General features: G+C 44.5%; 1 protein-coding gene across 1 annotated transcript in view; it reads right to left on the reverse strand.

Annotated features, from left to right (window-relative positions):
- Window positions 1-20,485, reverse strand: part of itga5 (integrin, alpha 5 (fibronectin receptor, alpha polypeptide)) — a 39,280-nt gene extending 18,795 nt beyond the window's left edge. Inside the window, exons 1-12 of the mRNA XM_039799536.1 lie at window positions 20,043-20,485; window positions 8,983-9,113; window positions 4,671-4,771; window positions 4,031-4,154; window positions 3,179-3,240; window positions 3,039-3,084; window positions 2,815-2,940; window positions 2,217-2,261; window positions 1,920-1,963; window positions 1,637-1,693; window positions 975-1,027; window positions 591-799 (exon numbers count right to left, since the gene is read on the reverse strand). Of these exons, the coding sequence (XP_039655470.1) occupies window positions 591-799; window positions 975-1,027; window positions 1,637-1,693; window positions 1,920-1,963; window positions 2,217-2,261; window positions 2,815-2,940; window positions 3,039-3,084; window positions 3,179-3,240; window positions 4,031-4,154; window positions 4,671-4,771; window positions 8,983-9,113; window positions 20,043-20,251 (1,207 nt within the window). The 5' untranslated portion in view covers window positions 20,252-20,485. The remainder of the gene's footprint in view (window positions 1-590; window positions 800-974; window positions 1,028-1,636; window positions 1,694-1,919; window positions 1,964-2,216; window positions 2,262-2,814; window positions 2,941-3,038; window positions 3,085-3,178; window positions 3,241-4,030; window positions 4,155-4,670; window positions 4,772-8,982; window positions 9,114-20,042) is intronic.
- Between the last annotated feature and the right edge of the window lie 1,950 nt (window positions 20,486-22,435).

The raw sequence follows: 22,435 nt of genomic DNA on the forward strand, positions 1-22,435 counted from the left end.
CTGTGAGGCTGTACTAAGGCATAGCTGTGCTTTGAGCTAAATGCTATGTTTGCTAATTAGCAGTAAACACAAAGTACAGCTGAGGCTAATCATATCATTAGTTGTGCTACTTGATCATAAACTGAAGTTTTAAAAAATTAAGGTTGAGCAAGAGGAAAAGTCAGTGGATGACCAAAGTCATTAGGCTTCATCTTTTTGGGACCACGAAATGTACAAAATGTCATGGCAATACAGCTAATAGTCTGGACCAAAGTGTTGGACTGACTAACCATGCAATCAACATTTCCATCCCGCGCCACGTCACTAGTGTTAGACTGTTAGCCTACCAAACCTCCAATCGTAAAATTAATCCCACGATATTTTAGCTGTCCAATCAAATAGGAAAAGATAACTTCGTATAATTTCCATTTCCATTACATTTACTTCTTGATCTTAGTTTGTTAATCTGTTACTTAATTTGCAAACTACTACAATTTAAAACGCATCTGTATATCATTTAACTTAATCTTTAAATTATCCAATTTACACTATTATTATCTATTTTCATGCTTGAAATATCCCATCAATCCCCCATCAATCCCCATTCTTACCATTGAAACCATCCTGGTTCAGATCCCCCAATGGTGCAATGGTGCTACCAAATCTCCCAAACACCTGGGTGCCTGTCAGGTGAGGTAGGCGGAGCTGCAGGTCCAGGGGGCCACGCTGTAGGTAAACATAGACCCGGCCCATCTCTTCCAGGCGGCCATCAGAGCCCCGGACCATGAACATAGGAGCTCCCACCAGCAGGTCAGCCATCCTGCAGACAAGAAAGGAAAATCACACAAACTCATTTAAGCTCAGACACATTGACGCCAGTAATGGGTTGTTGGTGGCATCCAATCTAGACTTTGCCAGCTAATTATCTAGCAAGAAAGAGACGGAGGGAGACAGGGAGGGTGAGAAAAACCGACAGGGACAAGCGACTAACTCACCCATCACTGTTAATGTCAGTCGTCGCCACTGCATATCCAAAGTATGATCCCATCTGTAAAGAAAAGTGTTTCCACGACTTAAGCCAATAAAAATCTCATCATCAAAAGGAATTGACATCATCAAGATTTGATTTGTTCTTAGATAATACAAGACAGTCATGCTACCACAAACTTTAGACTTGCTTTCTGCATTACTAGAAAAAAAAGGGAGGCCTGAAGGAAACATGAAGGCTTGATGGGTTTTACAGGTTAGGCCCAGTTTGCTGCCGTTTTCGGTCATGATCCTGGAGTCTAAAAAGCACAGACATCGTAGGAGCAGTCTGAATTGCCAGAGTGTAAGCAAATTCACTTGTGATTTTATTTATTCAGCTGAATCAATCATCACTGTTTAAACGAGCTCAGAGCTTTTCTATTCCCAGAACCATTTGCACAAATTGCCACTGCACTTTCCCCTCAATAACTGAGCTTTACAGCAAACCACGACAGAGACCAAAATCTAGTTAAAAAAATAAACGTTGTAAAAGGAAATCTGCAACATTTTTGCTTACACTGACTGAACAAATTAAGAGCTCTCATGAGGAGCCGGACAATGAAAACACAGGAAGTGGAGCATGAAGGAGCCTTTTTCTGTAGAGGCCGGAGATAGGAGCTCTCTGACTCACCTGCTCGCCAGTGTAGTTAATCATGGTCTTCAGATCCGTACCGTTCAGAATAGACACCTGCAACACAGCAGTCACATATGGTCTTTTTATATATGTCTAATCTAAGCACAGTCTCTGGTATGGAATTTCCAGCAAAAACAATTCCCACGGCGACAACATCACTAAAAAACTAAGGTTTTCTTTTTACTTTCCTGTATCGGCCCCAAATCTAAAACCCAGGCCTCTCATAATAATAGCACCAAAATGAAAAGGCAAAATGAGAGCGATGATTGAGATTTCTTACCGAACCATAAAGCATGAGTCCTTTTGGAACACCAGCCACAAAATCTGAGGTGCACAGAGAGATGAAGCAAAGATTTAGAAGGGAAAAAATACAGGTCAAGCACAGCAGGAGGGCAAGGGAATTCCAGTATGACGACGTTTCCAGCTCAATAATCATGTAAAATATTGGAGCTGACTCAAGTTTATGTTCACTCCAGCTGTAGTATTTGCATTGCTATGTGACTGCTATGTGTTTTGCTTCCTGCACGCCTCACCAAACATTGGCCGTGTGCGTACATACCCCATTTTATTGACTTACCTTCCGTCTGATCACCACTGAATTCCCCAACAGCGATGGAGTAGCCTGTAGACAAGAGCACAGACATCAGTCTCAGCTTGCAGGCCAAACAAATGTGTGAATGATGTCACATTCAACTTTGATTGTTCATTGACCGCCTGACTGGGGTGGGTGTGGCCTGCCTGCGTCAGGGCACGAAGCGGGAGTGAAACAGAGTAAGTGGGTCTGTCTGGGACATGTGACGGTGCAACTGGCTACACAGAGGTTCAGTGTTTCCTGAGTCAATTGACGTTTTCCAAGTATTTTATGGCCGCGTTTTCATTGCATACTAAATGAACAAGCCAACTGAGTGACAACGCTGAAGTTTCCACTGAGTGACAAAGAAAAGAAGTGTGGGCTGGCCAGGCCGAGGAAGCCACATTGCCAGGCGGGGAGCAACAGGGGGGTCCCGCACTTTCACTTGTCCCAGTCGCCGATTAATCATTTAGCTCATTGAAAATAATGTACGATGTAACCAAGCTCTGTTGCAAAAACCTAGACAACCAAACGCAAGCAATTGAAGAAGAAAAAAAGTGTAGTTATCATTAAAGCACCAAGAATATATATTAGCTTCTCTTACCTTGGTAGCTGTCATCATGTTCAGATTTGACCTGTCTGGTCTGGCTCTGGCCCTCCACAGACTGCAGGAAATAGCCTGGGTAGTATGCTTTGATAATGTCCTCCTTAGCTGCAGAGATCACCTGACCTAAAGTAAGACCACAGAGAAATGATATTAACTTGGAAGGACATTTTGAAGTCTGGTTTTTCTGATTTTCACATGGTTGATTGGTATGTCCTACATACCTTGCCAGAAGTAGCTGCCTGGCCCTCCCAATACCACTTTGCCATCCTGAAAGATAAAATCTGGGAATTACTACAATGAAAAAGGTAAAAGATTATCCCAGAAACCGATGGCGGTTTACTAATAGGAACTTCGTTATTACCGTTGTGAAGTCAGCACTGAATCCCCCCTGACAGTAGCCTTGTCCCACTGCATCATTGATCTCTGAAACACACAGGACAGGAGTGGTGCTTCATGAAGAGACATTACTGCACCAACAAAGACATTTTCCCCACGTAGAGGGCAGCGGTCGTATTAAGATAAGGTACGTCTAAGAGAAAACTAAATTTTAGCATGGCTCAAGTTCTGAAGAGAAGTAGTCTGGATCAACGGAAGTACATTTCCGGAATAATTGCGTGACATCCGGCGCATGTCCCTCACCTTCCGCTCTGTGTGTGTTGCCGTTCTCAAACTGTGTTCCCTTCAAGAAACAACAGACTTCGAGCTAGCAAGCTTCATGCTGAAAATGGCTGGTTTTGAATAAAATTTGGATTGTGCAATAAGGCAGGCATGGTTCTTTCTGTGAATGATGGTAAAGATTTACAAAGACTATATTTACGTCATTTATTCTCTAACTGAGACGTTGCGGGACCGATTGGTGGGATTGCTGTGGACGAAGTACACACGGCGATACACTGGTAAGAGCAAATGAGGTTTAACCATATATCCAGCTAATTTAAACAGCTCACGTTACTGTATCGTGTGAACAGTTAACTTCATTTAATATTGTATGTGGCGTTTTCTTTAGCTGGGTGCAAATGTTCCACCAAAACAAGTTCCTTCCCGAGACTAGTTTGCAGAGCCACCGTCGCTGTGTCCGGAGCCGATTGTGATTGGTTTAAAGAAATACAAACAACCCAAACATCTCCTTTCCTACAATCTATGTGTGTGGTTACTCCACAGCGCTGTGGAGATAAGTCTGGCAATGCGAGACTAGAAGAGAGGTGACAGTTACCTGTGCGGCAGGGAGCGTACTCCACAAATTTAGTGAAATTTTGGACTGAGAGGTAGCAGGTTCCTGTAGCGTCAGAATGGGGGTCCTCCTTTTCAGTCCGCCAGGAGTAGAGAGGGGCACAAGCCTGGGGTAGAGAGGTGGAGAGAGAGGGGGGGGATGTGGTGATAAATAGTTGGGAGATGTTTTTCCAGTTGCAACATCACACTGGTGAACTCAGGAGGAGACCCAGGCCGAGGTCAGCAGTACATCTGGAGCAGGGTAACGGCCGTAACTCAACCCAGGTCACAACCTGTACTATCAGACCAAACAAGGCGTAGCTCAACTTCGATGTCACAGGGAGGGGGCACAAAATATTTCTTCACGGTGTGTCGAGACTGGAGGCAAAACTGGACCCGAATGACAACAACTTAATGGACAGTAGTCTGTAAGACACGATTTAACTAAAAACATACACATTCCCCCGGTAGTTAGAGTGGGACAAGACAAAGTAGAACGTTTTTCACAGCCATGTGGCCAAAGCACGCTTCCCTTAAAGCCCCAATCATAACAGCAGAGCGCACCAGTGGTGTGGTGGAAAGCTGAAACTCTAGTCCTTCTCTCTGCCCAACCCCCAAAATCACCTCTGAGAGGGTCACCTTACCAGAATTGTGTCACCGTGAGAACGCACAGTGGCGCCAAACCATTGGTGGGACTTGAAATCAACCTGATGTTTTGTGTCGTTGAGCAAGACAGTGCGATCCCCTGGGGAAAAAAACAGAAGAAAATTACACTGATTAATATGATAAAACATGCATTTCTTCATTTCCTTGACTATCTAAAATTCTGCCTTCCCCTCCCAGGCCCTTGGAAACTTCTGGACAACTGGCAGAAAGCAGACTTTAAGTGTCCAGTTACACTATTTTTCATGCAAAGACAATTAGGGTGAGAATTTGAAAAGTATGGTATTTGCTACTCGGCCACTGTTCAGGAGATAGTAGTTTGCTAGCTCGGCCGGGTTTGTACTGAACTGGCTTAGCTTAACCTCGCTGACCCTTCACTGTGTTTGACCACCTGGCCACTAACGCTGATCTCCCACTCCAACGCTTAGACAGCAGCAGGTGACAAGACAGATGGTCCAGGGAGTCAGGTTTAAACACAACTTTATTGGAAGACAGATGTTACATCTGTCCGGCAGTGGAGAATGAAATGCAAACAAATTGATTCAGCAAGGAAGTCACATCACTATCATGTAGCTCACACACTGAGGGCTGGCAACTCAGAGTATGAGCTGACCTGACATCTATAAGGAAAGTGCAAATGTGAGGTCAAGAGCATCTGAACCACTCCTACTTAACCCTTTGCAGTCCTCGGACTTATTTCCTATGTAGACTTCGTCAAACCACAGGCATTAGGGGTGGGAAAAGAAATTGATTCACAAATCGATTTTTAAAAATCAATTCTTTTCCCCAGAATTGATATTTTTTATTAATTTTTTTTTACCAATGATTCACCTAAACATTTTCTGTTTATATGGTACTGCCGACGGCGACTATATCATATTCGTTTCCAGCAAAACAGAGCAAAAGCAGAAAATGCAGAAAATACATGTTATGTATGTGTCAGACTGACTGACACAAAACACAAACAATTAGTTTTCAGAAATGTCTCATGATATATTGTCTCTAAGTGTATTATTCAACTTTTGTTTTTGTTAAAGAAGGAAAAGAAAATCCCAATATTCAATACTATCGAATCACAATACTTTCACAAATACTCGCAATGCTACAATCGCAATGAATGAAAATCGCAATACATGAATCGGGACAAAAGCATGTCATCGCAGCCTTGACAGGCATATTGCAAAACAGCAGAACAGTGTGTGAGGACATGCTGCAAGAGATCAGGACCTATGTGGATGTGAAGAAAGCAGGCTGTGTGTCAGGCCTCTCTCTCCATGCCTGTCCGCCCCTGGTCTTTCTTCCCAGCCAACTAGGCAGCCTGGAGCTGCTCCGTGTCTTTGTGGAAAGAGCGAAGGGGCCGGGGTCCAAGAAAAACATACACTCTGGCCCGGCCCGGCTTCCTCGTAGCAACCTCCCAGTCATCTCTGTTTAGACACACACACTTTTCTCCCCCTTTCTCTGTTTTCATTTTCAATGTTATCTCCATCTTCCTATTCATTTTTCTTACACTATCTTGCTCTGGTCTCCATGCCTATACAGCCCTTTCTCTCCTTCGCGTTCAGAGAGTGCTGCTCCCCCTCGCCCGAGACAGTAAGCAGAGAGATTATAGGTTTTTAATAACCCAACTGTATTTCTGCTTAAACTCCAACACCGGGGTTTCCTGCTAACGTTATTCATCACAGGCCTACAGCGGCGAGCGTTTTAAGTCTATGTGAAAAGAAGTGCTTTAGCCATACAGTTCATAACATAACCAGCGCTTCAAACAGCTCCTTATAAGCTTGTTACTTTAACTAATCTGCCTTAGCCGCATGGCACTTTTTCTTAAAGCATACACCGTCTGAATGTTTTCATAACTCAGGGTCTTTTTTTGGATAAGGCCAATGCAAAGCCACCAGGGAAAGGCGGGAGCTGCACAGTGACTGCGTCGGTTTGAGTCACGTTACCAAGGCAACCAGAAGTAGCAGCGGAACGTCCTCTTGTAATCACATACTGCATAACTGTGATCGGGTCTCTGGCCATGTAAAAGAGAGGAAGCGCATCAATATAAGCGCCTTAAGAAGCTGAAGTTCTCACATGGCAGCATTCGTTATGGCATTAGGTCTGTGTCACTATAACGGGTGATGAAAAGTTCCGTTTGTTCTCTGCGAGGCGACTGAAGGCAGCCAGCTGGAGCCACGTGAAACGCTTTCAATGAAAACAGAGGAGATTCAGAGAGGAGATAGAGGGAAACCTAGAGACGGGCCCCGACAACATGTCATCTGACCAAAGTCCCCCTGGGAGCCCGGTTAGAGCAGTGTGCTGATGTGACATGGTGCCCGGCCCAGCCTCTCCAGGGACCAGCAGATGAGTGTGGGGGTCTGGAGTGCGTCAATATAGACTCACTCTTGCCTTTGAACTGCGTGTGAGACGACAGCCATTAGAGGGGTTAGAGACTCTCAGTGTGAGTGTGTGTGTATTTTTGTGCGTGTCAGTGGGGTCGAAGACAAATGGCCAAATTCACTCATCACATCAGCTGCCCCTGTGGGAGTACCGACAGCAGGAGAACAGAGGGGGACAGAGCGGAGGAACAGGGCTAAGGTTTCTCCCTCTTTCCTCCTTCCCCTCTGGCCTTCTTGCCCTCCCTCCCTTCCTCCCATCCTGTATCTGCCCTCCTCACACCCTCCCTACTGCCCTTGCTCCCCTTTCCTCCTCTACGATCCATAGACAGGCTCTTATCTCAAATGGAAGAGGAAGTGAATAGGAGCGGCCTCTGGCCACTTGACCCAATTAGTTAGGCTAATTAAGAGGGTCTACGGCCTGTGGGTCAGAGCTCAAACACACCAAGGGACAGGGAGACCTATGACACCACTTTGTGGTGGAATACTACATACTCTGGTGGAAGATAGCACTCCTTTTCTCCAGCATTCATAGTGGAGAAAGTTTTAAAAAGAAAGATTTATTGCTTCAGCCGTTACTAAATTATTATTGCTAGCCATTAGAAACCCGTCATAGCCACAGTAAAGGAATCGCAGCAGTAAATGTCATCCACGCAACAGCTGTTTGGCATTGCCACATTTGCATGCAGATGTGCATGTATCGAGTGTTCCTCCACTGTTCGGGGATTCTGCCGTGATCCAGATGTCGGAACCGGCTCTGGCACTCTGATCAGTTCTTTCAAAAGGACCTTAGAAAATATGAAGGACACTCTCTGACAGCCCAGGGGACCAACCTTCACTGTGAGGCCTCGCTGCTTTGCACATGACATCACTCACTGTGGCCTCCAGCCAGCGCCCGTGGATGCGCAACACATTTTTTTATGTTGCAAGAAAAACAGTGCAAAAACAGTGGAGCAAAGGGTACAAAGCAGCAGTGTCCAATAAAAGAATGTTGTTAAAGCAGTCTTGTGAAACGCTCAGTGGAATATTTCTTCCTATTGTGCATTATGGACGGTAAATTTAAGTTGGCCCACAATGCTAAACTTGGATTTCTCAGGAAAGAAGCCCAAAGCACAGCAGTAACCGTCGCTCTATATGTGTGATTCATGCTGTTTGTGTTCAAGTTACTACACACTTTGATTGTTCCTTTCCTCACCTCGCCATGGCTCCATTGTGCCAAACAGGCTGATGGCTACTCTGACAACATACGGAAAATGAATCCATTCATTAGACAACATCCTGGACTTCCTTGTGTTCTCCCAAAACCACTTTACCTAATTCTGACTCGACTGCAGCCTTTTTGTCGAGGCCGGCGGTGTTTGCTTCACCTGTCATACTAACAAGACATTTCTTTGTGTGACCTATTTGTTTATTGGTTGCTTATCTCCCCGTAGCGCCTGGGGCAAGGAAACACAAACACGGCCTGGAGGAAGGAAAAGAGGAAGGAAAGAGTATCTTCTTCAACACCCCATTTATCCTTTTCATCCCCAAAGACGGTGACACAAACAGGAAAAAAAAAAAAAGGATCATCCTGCGTCCAGGAACCAACGTAGCCAACAACAGATCAGTGGGGTGGAACGCTGACGCCTGATCCTGACCTGTTACTGACAACAGGAAGCAGAGAGGAAATGCTCTGATGGCTTCAACAGTGTACAGAGAAGCAGCAAACCTAAGCTATTTTAAGAGAGTTTAAACACTATCTCCATTTCCTCAAACTCTCCAAACAACCAGGTAGTTGCAAGATTTTTAATTATGCATAGATTTATGCATGAATAAAAATCTTTTTTAAAAGTTAGCATTTGTCTTCTAATCAAATATCAGGAGAATAAAACATAGTTTGGCAGCTGAGTTAACAGTACAGCTCTATCATAATGCTTACCTTCAGTATCAAACTCGATGGTGTGACAATCTGATTGGCTGAGGCTCCATGGACAGTAGAAGACGGATCCTCCCTCTGTGACGTTAACCTGCATTGTGTTGGCCTTTGGAGCTCCTATCACCACACTCGCACTGCAAACGAGACAGAAAGAGAGACAACGTGCTGTAAATGTAATGTTACAGGTATACAGGTGTATATTTTCTTTCCAAAACCATTGCTAAGCTTTGTAGCTCTTAGCCTGGCCTTAATTAAAAATTGCATTCCAGACCTCCCACTCGACAGCTTTAAACATAATGCAGTATGCACATTTTACCGCTTAGCGAGCTGTATTCTGACTCACAAGCAAAACATTTTAACAGGTTGCAGCACTGTTTTACATAATCCCATACAAGCGCGGGGGGGCTACTGCACTGACATGTGCACGTGACGCTCACAGTCCACTTGTGCAGTCAAAGACACAAGGAGAAACGCTCACACGGTCACACATGCATCCCCTGTGGGGCAGATTAAAGAGGAAAACAAGAAAGCAGACAGGCTAAGTGGAGTCACACTCTTGTTTCTTCAGCTGTGGCACTAAACTTCAATGTCCTTGGAGCTACACTGTACAACTACAGGAAGGGCAGCCGATCACTTCAACTGACATGGGAAGAAGCAGTGAGGGTACAGGTGAGCCTTCAGAGATGAAAGAGAAGTATGTTAATGGGGAAAACAAAGATTTGGAGATGTTTAAATTGAAGAAAAAAAAAAATCCCCCAGTAGATAATGTGTCTTAAGTGGATGGCTCAGCCATTACCTCATTCTGGACCCACTTGACCCGACAGGCATCACAGGCACAGTTGCTGGCATTGATGTGGGTAGAAAGGCAAAGGACCATTGAGACCAGACAGTGTCTAGGGGGCTCCAAAACAGGAAGAGTACACCCTTTCCTGCCCCAGATCTTCCAATAGTGCGTGAGCGTTTACATTTTGGTTAAACTTAGCATCCTGCCCCCAAGGGTAACTACTCAGCAGGGTCCAGCGGAAGACAGGGAAGCATGAGTCAAAAAGCAGTAAAACCCTGCAATCTTTTATTTTTTTTCAAGGCCTTGTAATTCACAATAATTAATCCCACTGAACCTATTAGCTCAGATGACAAAACGCATAAAGTTATGGGTTGGTTTATGGAGAAAAACAGAAGTGGGCCAGAGTGCGCTGGTGGTCAGTACAAAGCTTTCAAATCATTTCATCATCTGTGGTTTTGAAAACACCCAGCTGCGGGAGAACAAAGGGAAGGTCACAGAGCAGAAGTTATGAGTTCAATATCACAATGATACTGCGGTCTTAATACCTCAGAAGAAATACAGTGCAGTGCCAATTCCAAATGTGGAACAGAAACTCCTGGTTTGTGTTGGAAGAGAGAAAATGAAACAAACCAGCCGGATTTGGAGAGCAAGAAACATTTTCTGACAGCATATGCAGACGCAGGAAGATCCCAGTAAAGCGGCAGAGCTCCACCTGTACAATAATCTAAGTCACAGAGTGGCTTCCTGGTCAGGGATTCTCATGATGAGACTGCTGAGGATCACCATCCTGCTGTCTCAGAACTCTCCCATACAGATATGCAAGCAGTCAGTTCATATTTAACACTAGGAGACCACACTCTGTTAAACTGTTCTGAACAAGAACAGTTCCCAAGTTTTACCTGAAAACACTGGATATCGGTTTGAAAAAGAAACATTTTAAAAAGATTGACCATATGAATTATTACCTGTGCTCAACAACACGGCTGTGAAAGTTTCAGAGCAGACAGAAGAACAGAGGAAACTTATATTTCTACAGCAAAAACCTTTTAGAAATAATATAAATGCAAGCACATGTATGCAATAAGCGACACCACTGGAGCAACATGTACACACTAACGGGCCCAAGGCAACTGAAAGCTGAAAGATCTTTTGTTGAATCAGATCTGAACAGAGTCCAGTTAGTTGGCTGTGGCAGCTTTTCAAAGGGGGGGAAAAAAAATACAGGAAATAACATAACAAGCAGATCACGCTTTAATCAGCAAGTTGGCGGTTGAAGCGAGTTTTCACTACCTTGCACAGATACACGCAGATGTGCAGACACACAAAACGGATTGATAGCAATCTGAAAGTACTGTAAATGAGGAGGAATTAGCATTTCATGGGTCTTTATCTGGCGAGGATCAGTCTGAACTGGCACTTCTCCACCCTACACCTTATCTGCTAGCAGTGGGCTCAGAAGGTAGAGCTTAAGTGTCATTAGCATTTAATGAAGCTGTAACTGCAGTCGGCTGAGTGCTGCATTACAAATTCCTTTGTGAAAATAAGTGGAGTGTATGAGCGGCTCTTGGGATGGGTATGCAAATAGATGTAATTGGTCGGGGAAGGGGGGAGGGGGGGGGGGCAATGCTCAGCTGTTCAGCTGAAGGACAGACTCGTTGGGTTATGTCCGAGCCTCTGTGTGTGGCTAAAGTGAGTTGAGACAAAAGGCTGTTCACAGAGGTGATTAAAAAGCAGCACCATCACAGGATTGATGGGGATCACAGCAGGCAATGCTCAGGATGAATATGAAAAGCTATAGTCTATATCCTCAACGTTCCACTTCCGGGATTGTTCAGGTGCCGCCGGAAATTCCGCCGAATGTCTTTCATTTCGGCCGGATGTCCGTTACCTTCCGCTTTCTTTGTGTTGGCATTTTAAACTCCGGTGGATTTATGAGGACTATGGTTAACTGCTCCTCAGATCTCTGCAGGGTAAATCCAGACAGCTAGCTAGACTCCACCCAAACAAGTTCCTTCCCAAGGCTATTTTGCAGAGGCACCGTGGCTCCGTGCGGGGGCTTAGCGCCGCCCAAGACGATTGTGATTGGTTTAAAGAAATGCCAATAAAACCAGAGCACGTTTTTCCTCCCATCCCGGAATGCTGTGTGGACTAGCCAGACCCTCCTCCGCAGCGCTGTGGAGGAAGGTCTGGCAATGCGAGACTAGAAAAAGCCATGACCAATCTTTAGTGATGTTCACTGAAATGTTTTGGCTACTGGAGAATTACACCACTCTTCACTTGCCCATTTGTCAGTTTCGTGTTGCTACGGACGAATAGCAGACCCTGTTTTACACCCAAGAGAGCGACTTGAGCAATGTCCCAGTGGGGAAGTACGAGGATGAAAAGCATTAGCGGCTTCACCATGTCTAGCACGGTCAACCCCACCAGCTGCCATACAGCAGCCACTAATGACCTCCACCTCCCAGCTGACAATTAAGCATTAATTAAACTACAGTAAGTGATTTGGGCTGCAAGTGAGGAATGCGTAAACAGCTTCACTGTAACCGAGGACTGGGTTCGTCTCATTTGAAGCTCAAGCAATCAGAGGACATTCTACAAAAAAAAGTCTTCCACCACACCACAATTGCCAGACTATAACCACTATTTTATGTGGGGTTGAGAAATTAGGGGTGATGCAGAATGCTGGAACTTGCTGATGTGACACTATCGTGCATAGCCATGGCTAATGCAGTTTATGATGAGGTTACAGAAGGAGGTTGTCAGAGGGCAAATTCCTCTGTTACCCCCCGCCCCCTTTCAGTCCAAACATTCTCCCCACCATTCCACATTTAATTGTCTTCCAACCCAGCTGCAAAGCTGATGTCACTTGAACACTATTATAATCGCCTTAAGCGAGAAAGAGGGGGGAAAATCACAATCACATTTGCTAAGCTTGCCAGTGCCGACTGCAGTCACCACCTGCAGTCATAAACGCAGCTCAACGAACGCTGTAGCACAGGCACAAAGGGAGCGAGTGGTGGTGGGGAGTGGCCTTCAAACCTCAGCAACACCTAAGTAAAACATGTACAGTGACCCATGGAGTTTACACAGAGCTATCAACACGCTTAAACATTGGAGTGGTTCCATATCAGTAAAGAAACTCAGAGGCAGTGACCTGATCTGAGCCAGAGGCAGCTCTTTGCCTTCACTGCACTCCCTCCCGCGGTGGAGATATGGAGCATGCCGAAAAAATACAAAAAAGATCGTGTAAAGATTGGAGAGTAGCTCAACTAATAAAAAAATAAAAAAAACATATCTACATAACATGAAGTCAACTGTAACACCTAAACACTACGTGTTGCAGTTAAGAGTGTGTGAAAGCTAGCTGGCAAGCGAGCACAGAATGTTAAATATAATGAATAACTGTAGAAATAAATAACTACTTAAAAGTAATGACTAAACAGATCGAATGATTTTTCAAAGTAGCTAAAGTAATGGAGAAACCGTTAAAATGGCTAAAAGTTTAAATAGGTAGCTAAAGTAATGCCTCAATGTAACGTTAATTAGATAAATGGTTGAAACATTCAGCTTCACTCTAAGTTGAAGTAGCCTAGAAGGCTTGTAATAGTGTGATTGCTGACCAAACCAACATTTATATTGTATGAAATAATTAACAATATCCACTTTTATATAAGGAATAGTGTTCTACAGTTACAACATATAATGTGAATTGATGAAGGGGTACGTAAGTTCATCTGACAAGGCTGTGGGGGTACCTTAGACCAAAAAGGTTGGGAACCACTGTATGAAATCGTACCTGGATCAATGGGAGTAGACCGTTAGTTGACATGTTGAACAAATTAATGAATAATTGTATGATGTCACCCTGCAGCGATATTGACTTTTCAAAGCACACATGGGCACTCAAGAGTGAGATCAGCTGAATGAAGCACAAGTAGTGTATGATTCTAGACCACATGGAGCCATACGAATGGTCTTGTGTCCTCTCAGAACCAAGGCCAGACAGAAGCTGTTTGAGTCCTTGCGGCGGCCATATGGACGAATACACACACACACACACACACACACACACACACACACACACACACACACACACACACACACACACACACACACACACACACACACACACACACACACACACACACACACACACACACACACACACACACACACACACACACACACACACACACACACACACACACACACCAGGAGCCTGAAGATGATGAGAGTAGCAGTGCCTGCTGGGATGGCGTGTGCTGACTACAGAGAGTCTACTGTGCTGTGGCCACATTTTTTGTTAACGGTCAGAAGGTACAGTTAAAACCAGATAAAGGATCTGTATGTTGCTTTAAAAGGCCTGGAGTAAGGCATGTCTGTTATGACAACCTATGTACATTTCCACATCCCAGGACGAACTTGAAAAAGAAACCATTGAGATGTGAACCCGCACCGACCAATGTTAATCAGATTAAACAGTCCAGTCTGTCGAGGATCTGAACCCACTATCACCACAAAAACATTTCCTTGGTATCCTCAAAAGGATAGCAGTGGTGGGCAACAGGTGGCCTGCAAATCACAAGCGCTGCTGGCCAAGGTAGCCAAACAATGTTGTTTATTGTCACACAGGAAAAATGTCAATTTGAAAATGATAGTTTAGACTTGATGCTTTTACGCTCCTCTGCAGCTGGGCAACTGTCCTGGTAACTGAATCAGCATGGCGACACCGAGCGGATTTTGCGGTTGTTGTTTTTACTTCCGACCTTTCAGCAGGCAGCAATCACTCTGTGGCTGTACTGTACCATTCTTATGGGCGATTTTACAGTTAATGTGTGAAAAACAGCAGCCGCTTTGTCAGAACCACCAACCATGCAAAAAGCATTTCACGCGAAATTTTAAACATCCTGCTACTTTTATAAAACATCAAAATGACTTGTGGTCGAGCCTATGCAATTTCTCATACTAAACCGTTCTCCCACTCCCACCCCCAAATACAACCCCTCCCTCCCAAATACAAACCCTCCCTCCCCTTTCGTGGTCCAACTGCCCTAAAAGTCCTCCTGCAGGGAGTTTAACTGCTGGTGGTTCACACCTCTCCACAATGCTAACGTCAGGGGGTCCAGTCCTCTCACCTCAGGATAGAGAGGCTGTTGTATTAAACATGGTGATGTGGGTGGGTGGGGGGGGAACAGCTGTTGAAACACTTTGGTCTGTGCACCCCCACAACTCTAGCCATACCCATGCATGCATACATACATACAAACGCACCCACACATCCAGAGACAGTAATGGCCATAGGTTACATCTCATTTCCATCTCGAATATGAGTTTTGATGCTAATTTGAATTTCAGCCAGTCAAATTTTATAGTGCACACGCGGACGATGTCGTCATTCGCTAATTGCTATATAAAGGACAGCCTTTATCAAGTTACCATAAATGTGAGTCATTTGGTGACCTAGGGTTAAAACAAACCAGGCCTGCTGGCAGTCCGAGATTAAAATCTAACAAAGTCTGAGTCAGGACGGCCCTGACCAATAGCTAACTCCATTCCAAAGTAGACATGACGTCCTCTGGGCATTCCCAAACCAATGCAGCAGACGTGACAGGAGGGTCCACAGGCCCTTTAAACACATCGTCACCCTCCACACTGACATCTTTTTCCAGCAAAACACACACATGCTCATTATTTAAAGCCCCCTTTTTTACCGACAGGCCAGTAAAAGCTAGACAGGCACTTTATGTTAGAGACAGACTGCAGTGTAGCCATGCTAAGTATATCCCGACTGACCTTTACAGACTCTAATGTTCCCAACCTACTGGGCCAATTATCATAGGTGCACACAACGTTTGACAACAGACAATTAAAGCGGCTTTTCAGAAGGCCGACAAATTAAGAAAGAAATGAGTCATAGTCAAAACTCCTCAAATGGAAAACCGTAAACAATTTCTGCCGTCAGACAAAGGGCCCCATTGTCTGCACGCAACGACAAGAACCTGGATGAAGAAAAGCTTGGCAGCACAAATATACAAGCTTTGCTCCTGCAGCCCAAACACTTGCTGGTTTGATTTAGAAAGAAGTCCATAAAGAAGGACACCAGTGAAAACAATAACAGAAATGAGACTGATCGTCTATGGAGAGGGACCTCTGTGTAGACACAAAGAAAACATTGTAGCTTTAGTGGTCAAAAGAGAGCTCAGTCCAATGTCAATATTAGTTCAACTCTAACCCTGTTTGAGAGGGTAAACTTCAGTAAAGTGACCTACATGGGCAGGCTGACCCCGGCATGTACTCGTCATGGCCAAATCATCCGTGGCCTAATGCACATCACCCACACATCACTGACACACATGCAGGGATCATATTACTATCTCCATCAGACGCTCATCTATCATTGGACGTTTTTTGTGTGCGGCATTTTTAGGCCTTTAATTGATAGGACAGTTTAGGCATGAAATGGGGAAACAACATGGAATTGAACCCTTGGCCGCTGCGACGACGACTGAGCCTATGTACATGGGTCGCACACTCTACCAGGTGAGCTACCCAGGCAACCCCTTTTTAGTAGCACTATAATCTCACTCAGTGCAGTTAAATTAAATAAAAAGTGGTTAAAGGGATACACCACCGTTTGTTGAAATAGGGCTTATCACGGTCTCCCCTAGCTGTAGATAGGCGGGCCAACACATTTTTTGTGCATGCATCGTTTTAGTCCGGTGCAACGCCGGCAGCGCCGCCGCTAGTTAGCTTAGCGTAGTGAATGGAATCCTATGTTGCTGGTTAGCATGTTGCGAGTAAAAGTGAGCCAACAAAAGACAAAAAAAAACAACCTAATTACTTGCACTGAGACAAAAAAAAATGCGCTGGCCCACCTATCTACAGCCAGGGTAGACCGTGATAAGCCCTATTTCAACAAACGGTGGCGTAGGCCTATTCCTTTAACATGTATGAATGGGCTGCATCTAACGATTATTTTCCTTATCGATTAATCTGTTGATTATCTTCTCAAACAATGGATTTGTTGTTTGGTCTATAAAATGTGAGAAAATGGTGAAAAGTGTCGATCAGTGTTTCCCAAAGCCCAAGATGACGTCCTCAAATGTCTTCTTTTGTCTACAACAAGCTACAACAAGCTTTATTCTTATTCGTCACATACAAACAGTACAATGTGCAATTCAAATACTGCATTTAACCAATCCTAGCCGTGGACAGCTATACATACAGCATCCGGGGAGCAACATGGGGTTCAGTGTCTTGCTCAATCTTGTGGTTGAGGGCCGACCTGCTCTACCTCTGAGCCACAAGCAACGCAACTCAAAGATATTGAGTTTACGGTCACAGAGGAGTGAAGAAACTACAAAACATTCACATTTAAGATGCTGGAATCAGAGAAATAAAAAAGAATAAAAAGAAAAAGACTCAAATCGACTATCAAAATAGTTGGCGATTAATTTAATAGTTGACAACTAATCGTTTAATCGTTGCAACTCTAAATGCATGTTTTCTCAAAAGTCCAACATTAAACAGCCACCTGTAGCTGTCTCATCCTTACATACACTCCAGGCCAGGTCTGTTATTATTTACAGCCCCCCTGAACTTTGACTCCTTCTATCTTCAGTATGATCCACTCCCTTATCCCTGCCTGGCACAGGAGAAAGTCAAAGTGGAGTCAGTTGCTGTTGTTTGATTAGGACGTGTTTGGGAGAGAGTCAGCGCTCATGATAAAGAGGAGGGGGTGCTAGGAGTCCATCATGAAATAACACACACACACACACACACACACACACACACACACACACACACACACACACACACACACACACACACACACACACACACACACACACACACACACACACACACACACACACACACACACACACACACACACACACACACACACGGGTACCATATATCCTCTTGCCCTTCCTGCGTATATCTGACAAGAGCCGGCACACACAGTTCACAGACACTATCCTCAGGCGTTCTTTCATGGTGGGCCGGCTGCCAGTGTCCAAATTTAATGTTATTACGCCAGGCCGAAGGGTATGACAGACCCACATATATAAACTTGTTGTCAAGGATGGGCGTCACACTGGGAGAAAGTAAGCCTTTATGTTCGCAGGCCTGTCAGGGAGAAGTATCTGCCTCCCTTGTCTCCGCATCTACATCTGCCATCGGTCTCATCTTGTTAATGTACCGCTATAGTCCAACCAGTCATGAACACAAGTGTTCAAAGTCGGAGCCAGGCTAACAGCAGCTCACTCTGACAAGAAGAAACTCCCTGTGCAACCCTCAGCTGACCTCACCCCTGGATTCCAGCTACTCCCCCACTCCCCATGTCTCCAAAGTGAGGGCGATGATTATGTGATGGCAAAAACAAGAGATAACACAAACTCATTTCAGGACTCCACTGACATCGTCTGATACGTGTCAACTTCTAAGAAACTGTGAATGAAAAGCGGCAGGAACATGTGGTTTTTGCAGATAAAGCGGTGAGTCATGATCTTAAATCTGCTCTCTCGTACCGTTTTGTTTGACATTTGACTTCTGAATACATATCATCCACGGGTAAATTACAGGGCACTGGGTTGTAGGAGGCTACACTTGAGCATTATTCCTGTTCGGTTCTTCACATAAAACCCATTGTCTCATCTCCTCCTCCGTAGGCACGGTGTCTCGACTGTAGAAAAGTTCGGATTAAGTCATCAGTAAGATGACGTCTTACTCCGTCTCACACTTAATGGGTCGAGGAGAGATGATGGGGAGAGAGGCTAGACAGTGGGGGAAGGTCTAGGGAATGAATGAATTAAAAAGCTCTGCAAAATGACATCAGCAAAGGAGGATGTAAGGAGGGGGATGCTTGAGAGAGAAGAGGGGTTCATGCATTCAAGCTTCACGTCCTAAATCATACCTCTCTTCTGTAGCCCCTGCTTCCCAGGCAGAGAGATGAAGACCAATAGCAGCAGGCTTTTAAAGAGACAGGGAAGGCCAAGGGAAGAGTGGGGGGGGGGGAATCTCCCCATGTCTGAGTGTCTGCAGTCCAGGGAGGTGGGGAGGAGAAACAGGGGAAACTAGAGCTGCTGCTGGCGGCCCACTCGGCACAAAGCCCTTTCTCAAATCCCAGTATGCTGGCTGGTCGAACAGTGGGCCGAGACACCGCTGGTGCTCAGCAGACACAGACTCAGCCAGGAAGTCTGAAACCTTGACAGCGGCTGCATAACCTTTTGTTAATGGTTATTACGATTACAGGGTTGGATCGGAGGCCCAGCGAAATGTACTGAATGTGTAGCAACAGAAATGCAACGTCCGTCAGCAGCTGAATTAACACATGCCTTGTTTTTTTGCTGCATCCTGTTGATATAAACACTTCATGCTCCTTGAACAGTCACAATGTCCCACACTATTATTTTCTCTTCATACAGGGTATTAGACCTGACCACAGGCATGTATGCACGGTTTTAAGTCCCTCAAAGTGACTGATGCCAAAAGGAGGAGGAAGAATGTGAGACAATCACAGCATGCTGCTGGGTGTCAGGGATCACATCCCCACTGAGCCAGGAAGAATCACAATCAGCAGATTGTGATTCTTCCTGGCTGACAGCTTTTTAGACCAATAAGATGGGATTGCTAAAGGTTGTACTTAACAGGCTTCTTCTGGCGTTTAAAGGCCAGAGCCGGTTAAAAGGTCAGAATTAAATGCAATTTTGTTGGGCAATAAGATTAGGTACTGAGGGTGGTTCCAAAAGGTTTTGGTCTTCGTTTGGGTTCATTTATTTTTGTAATGAAATAGCCACTCTTTTATATTAGCATTATCTGGGCTTTAATGTCGGAGTCATTTAGCACACAAATGCAATTTCCTGAACATATTCAATTACAGTGAGTTGTGTCCACACTGATGGCGTGTGCGCTGTGCGTAAAGCACGTATCCAGATATCACAGTATAACCACAAACCTCTGAATTAATGTCAGCGCCACAACATCACACAAATGAATTCCGTAGGCCTGTTTCCTTTTGGAAACTTGTATTATAACGTTAACAGGGGAGTTGTAAATGTTCTGAAGTTTTGGCAAAAACATATAGTCCCATGGAACGTTTGTACGCTGCGCGCAACATATTTGTGCACAACTGGGTATATCGTGAAGCGCCCGACACAAAACAAATGTTTCAGATTGTCCTGGAGCTTGTTGCTTTAAAAAAAAACAACAACATATTCTTCCTTTTTTATTGTAGAAAAATGGAAGATTGCATTACTTCTGTGTCAAAGAAACTCACCTGGCAGAATCAGCCAAATAAAAGTCAACAGCATATCCGAAGTAGCTCCCATTAGGTCCGCTGTAAACAGCTGTGTTCTCCACGTCCAAGTTGAACGCCTCGCAGACAGGCTGAGAAAAAGTTAGTAATAGCCCGCTGATACAAAGGAGTGAGCGTGCGAGAAGGGCTCCTATTCCCGGCGTCTTTACGCGAAATCGTTCCAAGCCCATATCTGAAAATAAATTAATCCACTCAAGTGTGTTTTCAATTGCGAAATTGTCCCAGTTTTTGTGCGCTTTCGAGTCCGCAAATCACGCCTGAAAACAGTGGTGCAATATGGCTAAAACTGCATCCCTGTAACTCTAAGCAGCCAGTATCTCATTAATGCTCCGTCAGCTCCTCTCAGCGTCCTCACTCCTCTGTCTGCTTCTCTCTCTGCCTGCTTCTCTCCAGGCCCACGCCTTCTCTGCTCACCTACTCATGATACATGGAGCAGGGAGTTCCCACAGCCGTGACAAAGTTTGGAAGAGGAGGAGCCTGTGATTCCCTAAAAAAAAGAAGAGGGGCACTTCTCATCCACTAACCTATCTCGGAGTACATGTTTACCAATGTGGTGGATTGGGGATCACGTTTGCACTTTTAAGTTCAGGCTTCCTTATCAGTGGCACTAAACAAAAGAACAATGGGTCAAAAATCCTTCTTTTTTGACTTTATCTCAAAGTTATCTTGAGCTTTTGTGACTTAAGTTGTTTTTAGAGAAGGCAGACTGATAGTGTAGGTAATGGCAGGTCAATGGAACTCCACATGACCAATCTTATATGATCTGCTATTCAGATGCCTCTGCTGTAAATGACATGATCATCTTGTGGACCTTTAGGCTTGAGGTTTTCACTGATAAATCAGAAATTCAAACTGTTCTGAAATTCATTTTTTCCGCCTTTATGGGGATTAATAGCCTTTGTCCAGACTTTATCAATATTAATAAAGTAGTTCTGTTCATAGTTTTGATATTTTACAGCAGCTTCTTTGTTGATTCCATAAATATGAATATAAACCACTGCTCCACTGGTTAAATAAACCTCCCACATACTGTATACAATTCTCATAATAAAGCAAAGACCTATTTGCACAACTCCACACTAATTACACCTTTGTCACACACCCTTGCATCTCAATGTGTGATCCATATGTATTTCTATCTAATTACAGCGTTCATCTGATTTGGGCATATGAAGTCCTCTGGTGCTTTTTGGGGGGGTGTGGGAAGATTTCTTATTGCTGCCTCTGAGTCACACGAGACCGAGGAATGTGGTTAGGCTGTGAAAAGCAACTACTTGCTGAAATGAGACCTTTAATAAACCTATCCTAGCCGGCTAGAATTAGTGACTGCTGGTTTAGCTGATGCACTTGAAGCCTCAGTGATTGAACACAGGGGCCAAATTTGGCTGTGTGGCAGTAGCAACATAAACTCTCTGTCAAGTGCTGCTCGTATTTATAACTGGTCTGACCGTAGACTGATGGGAGCAATCCGGAGAGTCTGGTTGGGGGGGCCCAGTTCACAGCTGCTGGGGGCACTTGATGGTTCAACGCCTTAATCCTGGAGGGGTCTCATTCTCTCACTCTGTTTTTAGGTTCTTCGGGGTGATTTGTAGATGAAGCAGGAATCAAGGCGTGGTTGACAGAAAGACGGATTATACTGTATGGAGCCATCAAAATGATCTGGAGTCCAAACTTTCCCTCTGAAGTCATGGTTTGTTTTTTTAGAAACACCATCATGCAAACTCTGAAATGAGAAGACGTTTGTGCAATCGGCCACAAACACGATTAAAAATGATAGGTACGTCAACTCATGCCACTTTGATATGGGTTTCTGGAGCTTCTGAAAGTCTGAAGCCATTGGAGGTCGTCATAGTCATTTACACACAGTTCCATGACCACATGCATCAGGGTTAGTTAGAGGGGGGACGAGCAAATACTTAAATAGAAAATAGATAATACTGGTATCAGCTCTCGCTCAGTCATTGTCTTCTTTAGTGTCTGCCTGATTGAACGGCCCAGCTTTCATGTTATCTATCCACCAACATTTATCTATGTGACATCCTAAAGGATCAGGATTCACCAAAAGATAGGAGAAATATTCCTTTCAAGTGTTTTGCCCCCACTTTCTCTTCGCACACGTCTGTATGTGTGTGTGTGTGTGTGTGTGTGTCTGTCTGTCATCCAGTAGCAACTTTTTAACCTACAAGCCAGTGTATACAAGTGTTTTCCGTTAAGCATATTTTGTGTGTGAAGCCAAAGCCTGTTCTGCTTTTGGTGACTCGTAATTGGGTCTGGCTAACTGAACAGTATTTTCCATCTCCCTCCAACTGCGATTTCCGTTGAAAAAGGGGGTGTAGTTTTGTTTCAATGCTTCT

Source organism: Perca fluviatilis, chromosome 5 (genome assembly GCF_010015445.1).
Source record: "Perca fluviatilis chromosome 5, GENO_Pfluv_1.0, whole genome shotgun sequence".
Classification (NCBI taxonomy): Eukaryota; Metazoa; Chordata; class Actinopteri; order Perciformes; family Percidae; genus Perca; species Perca fluviatilis.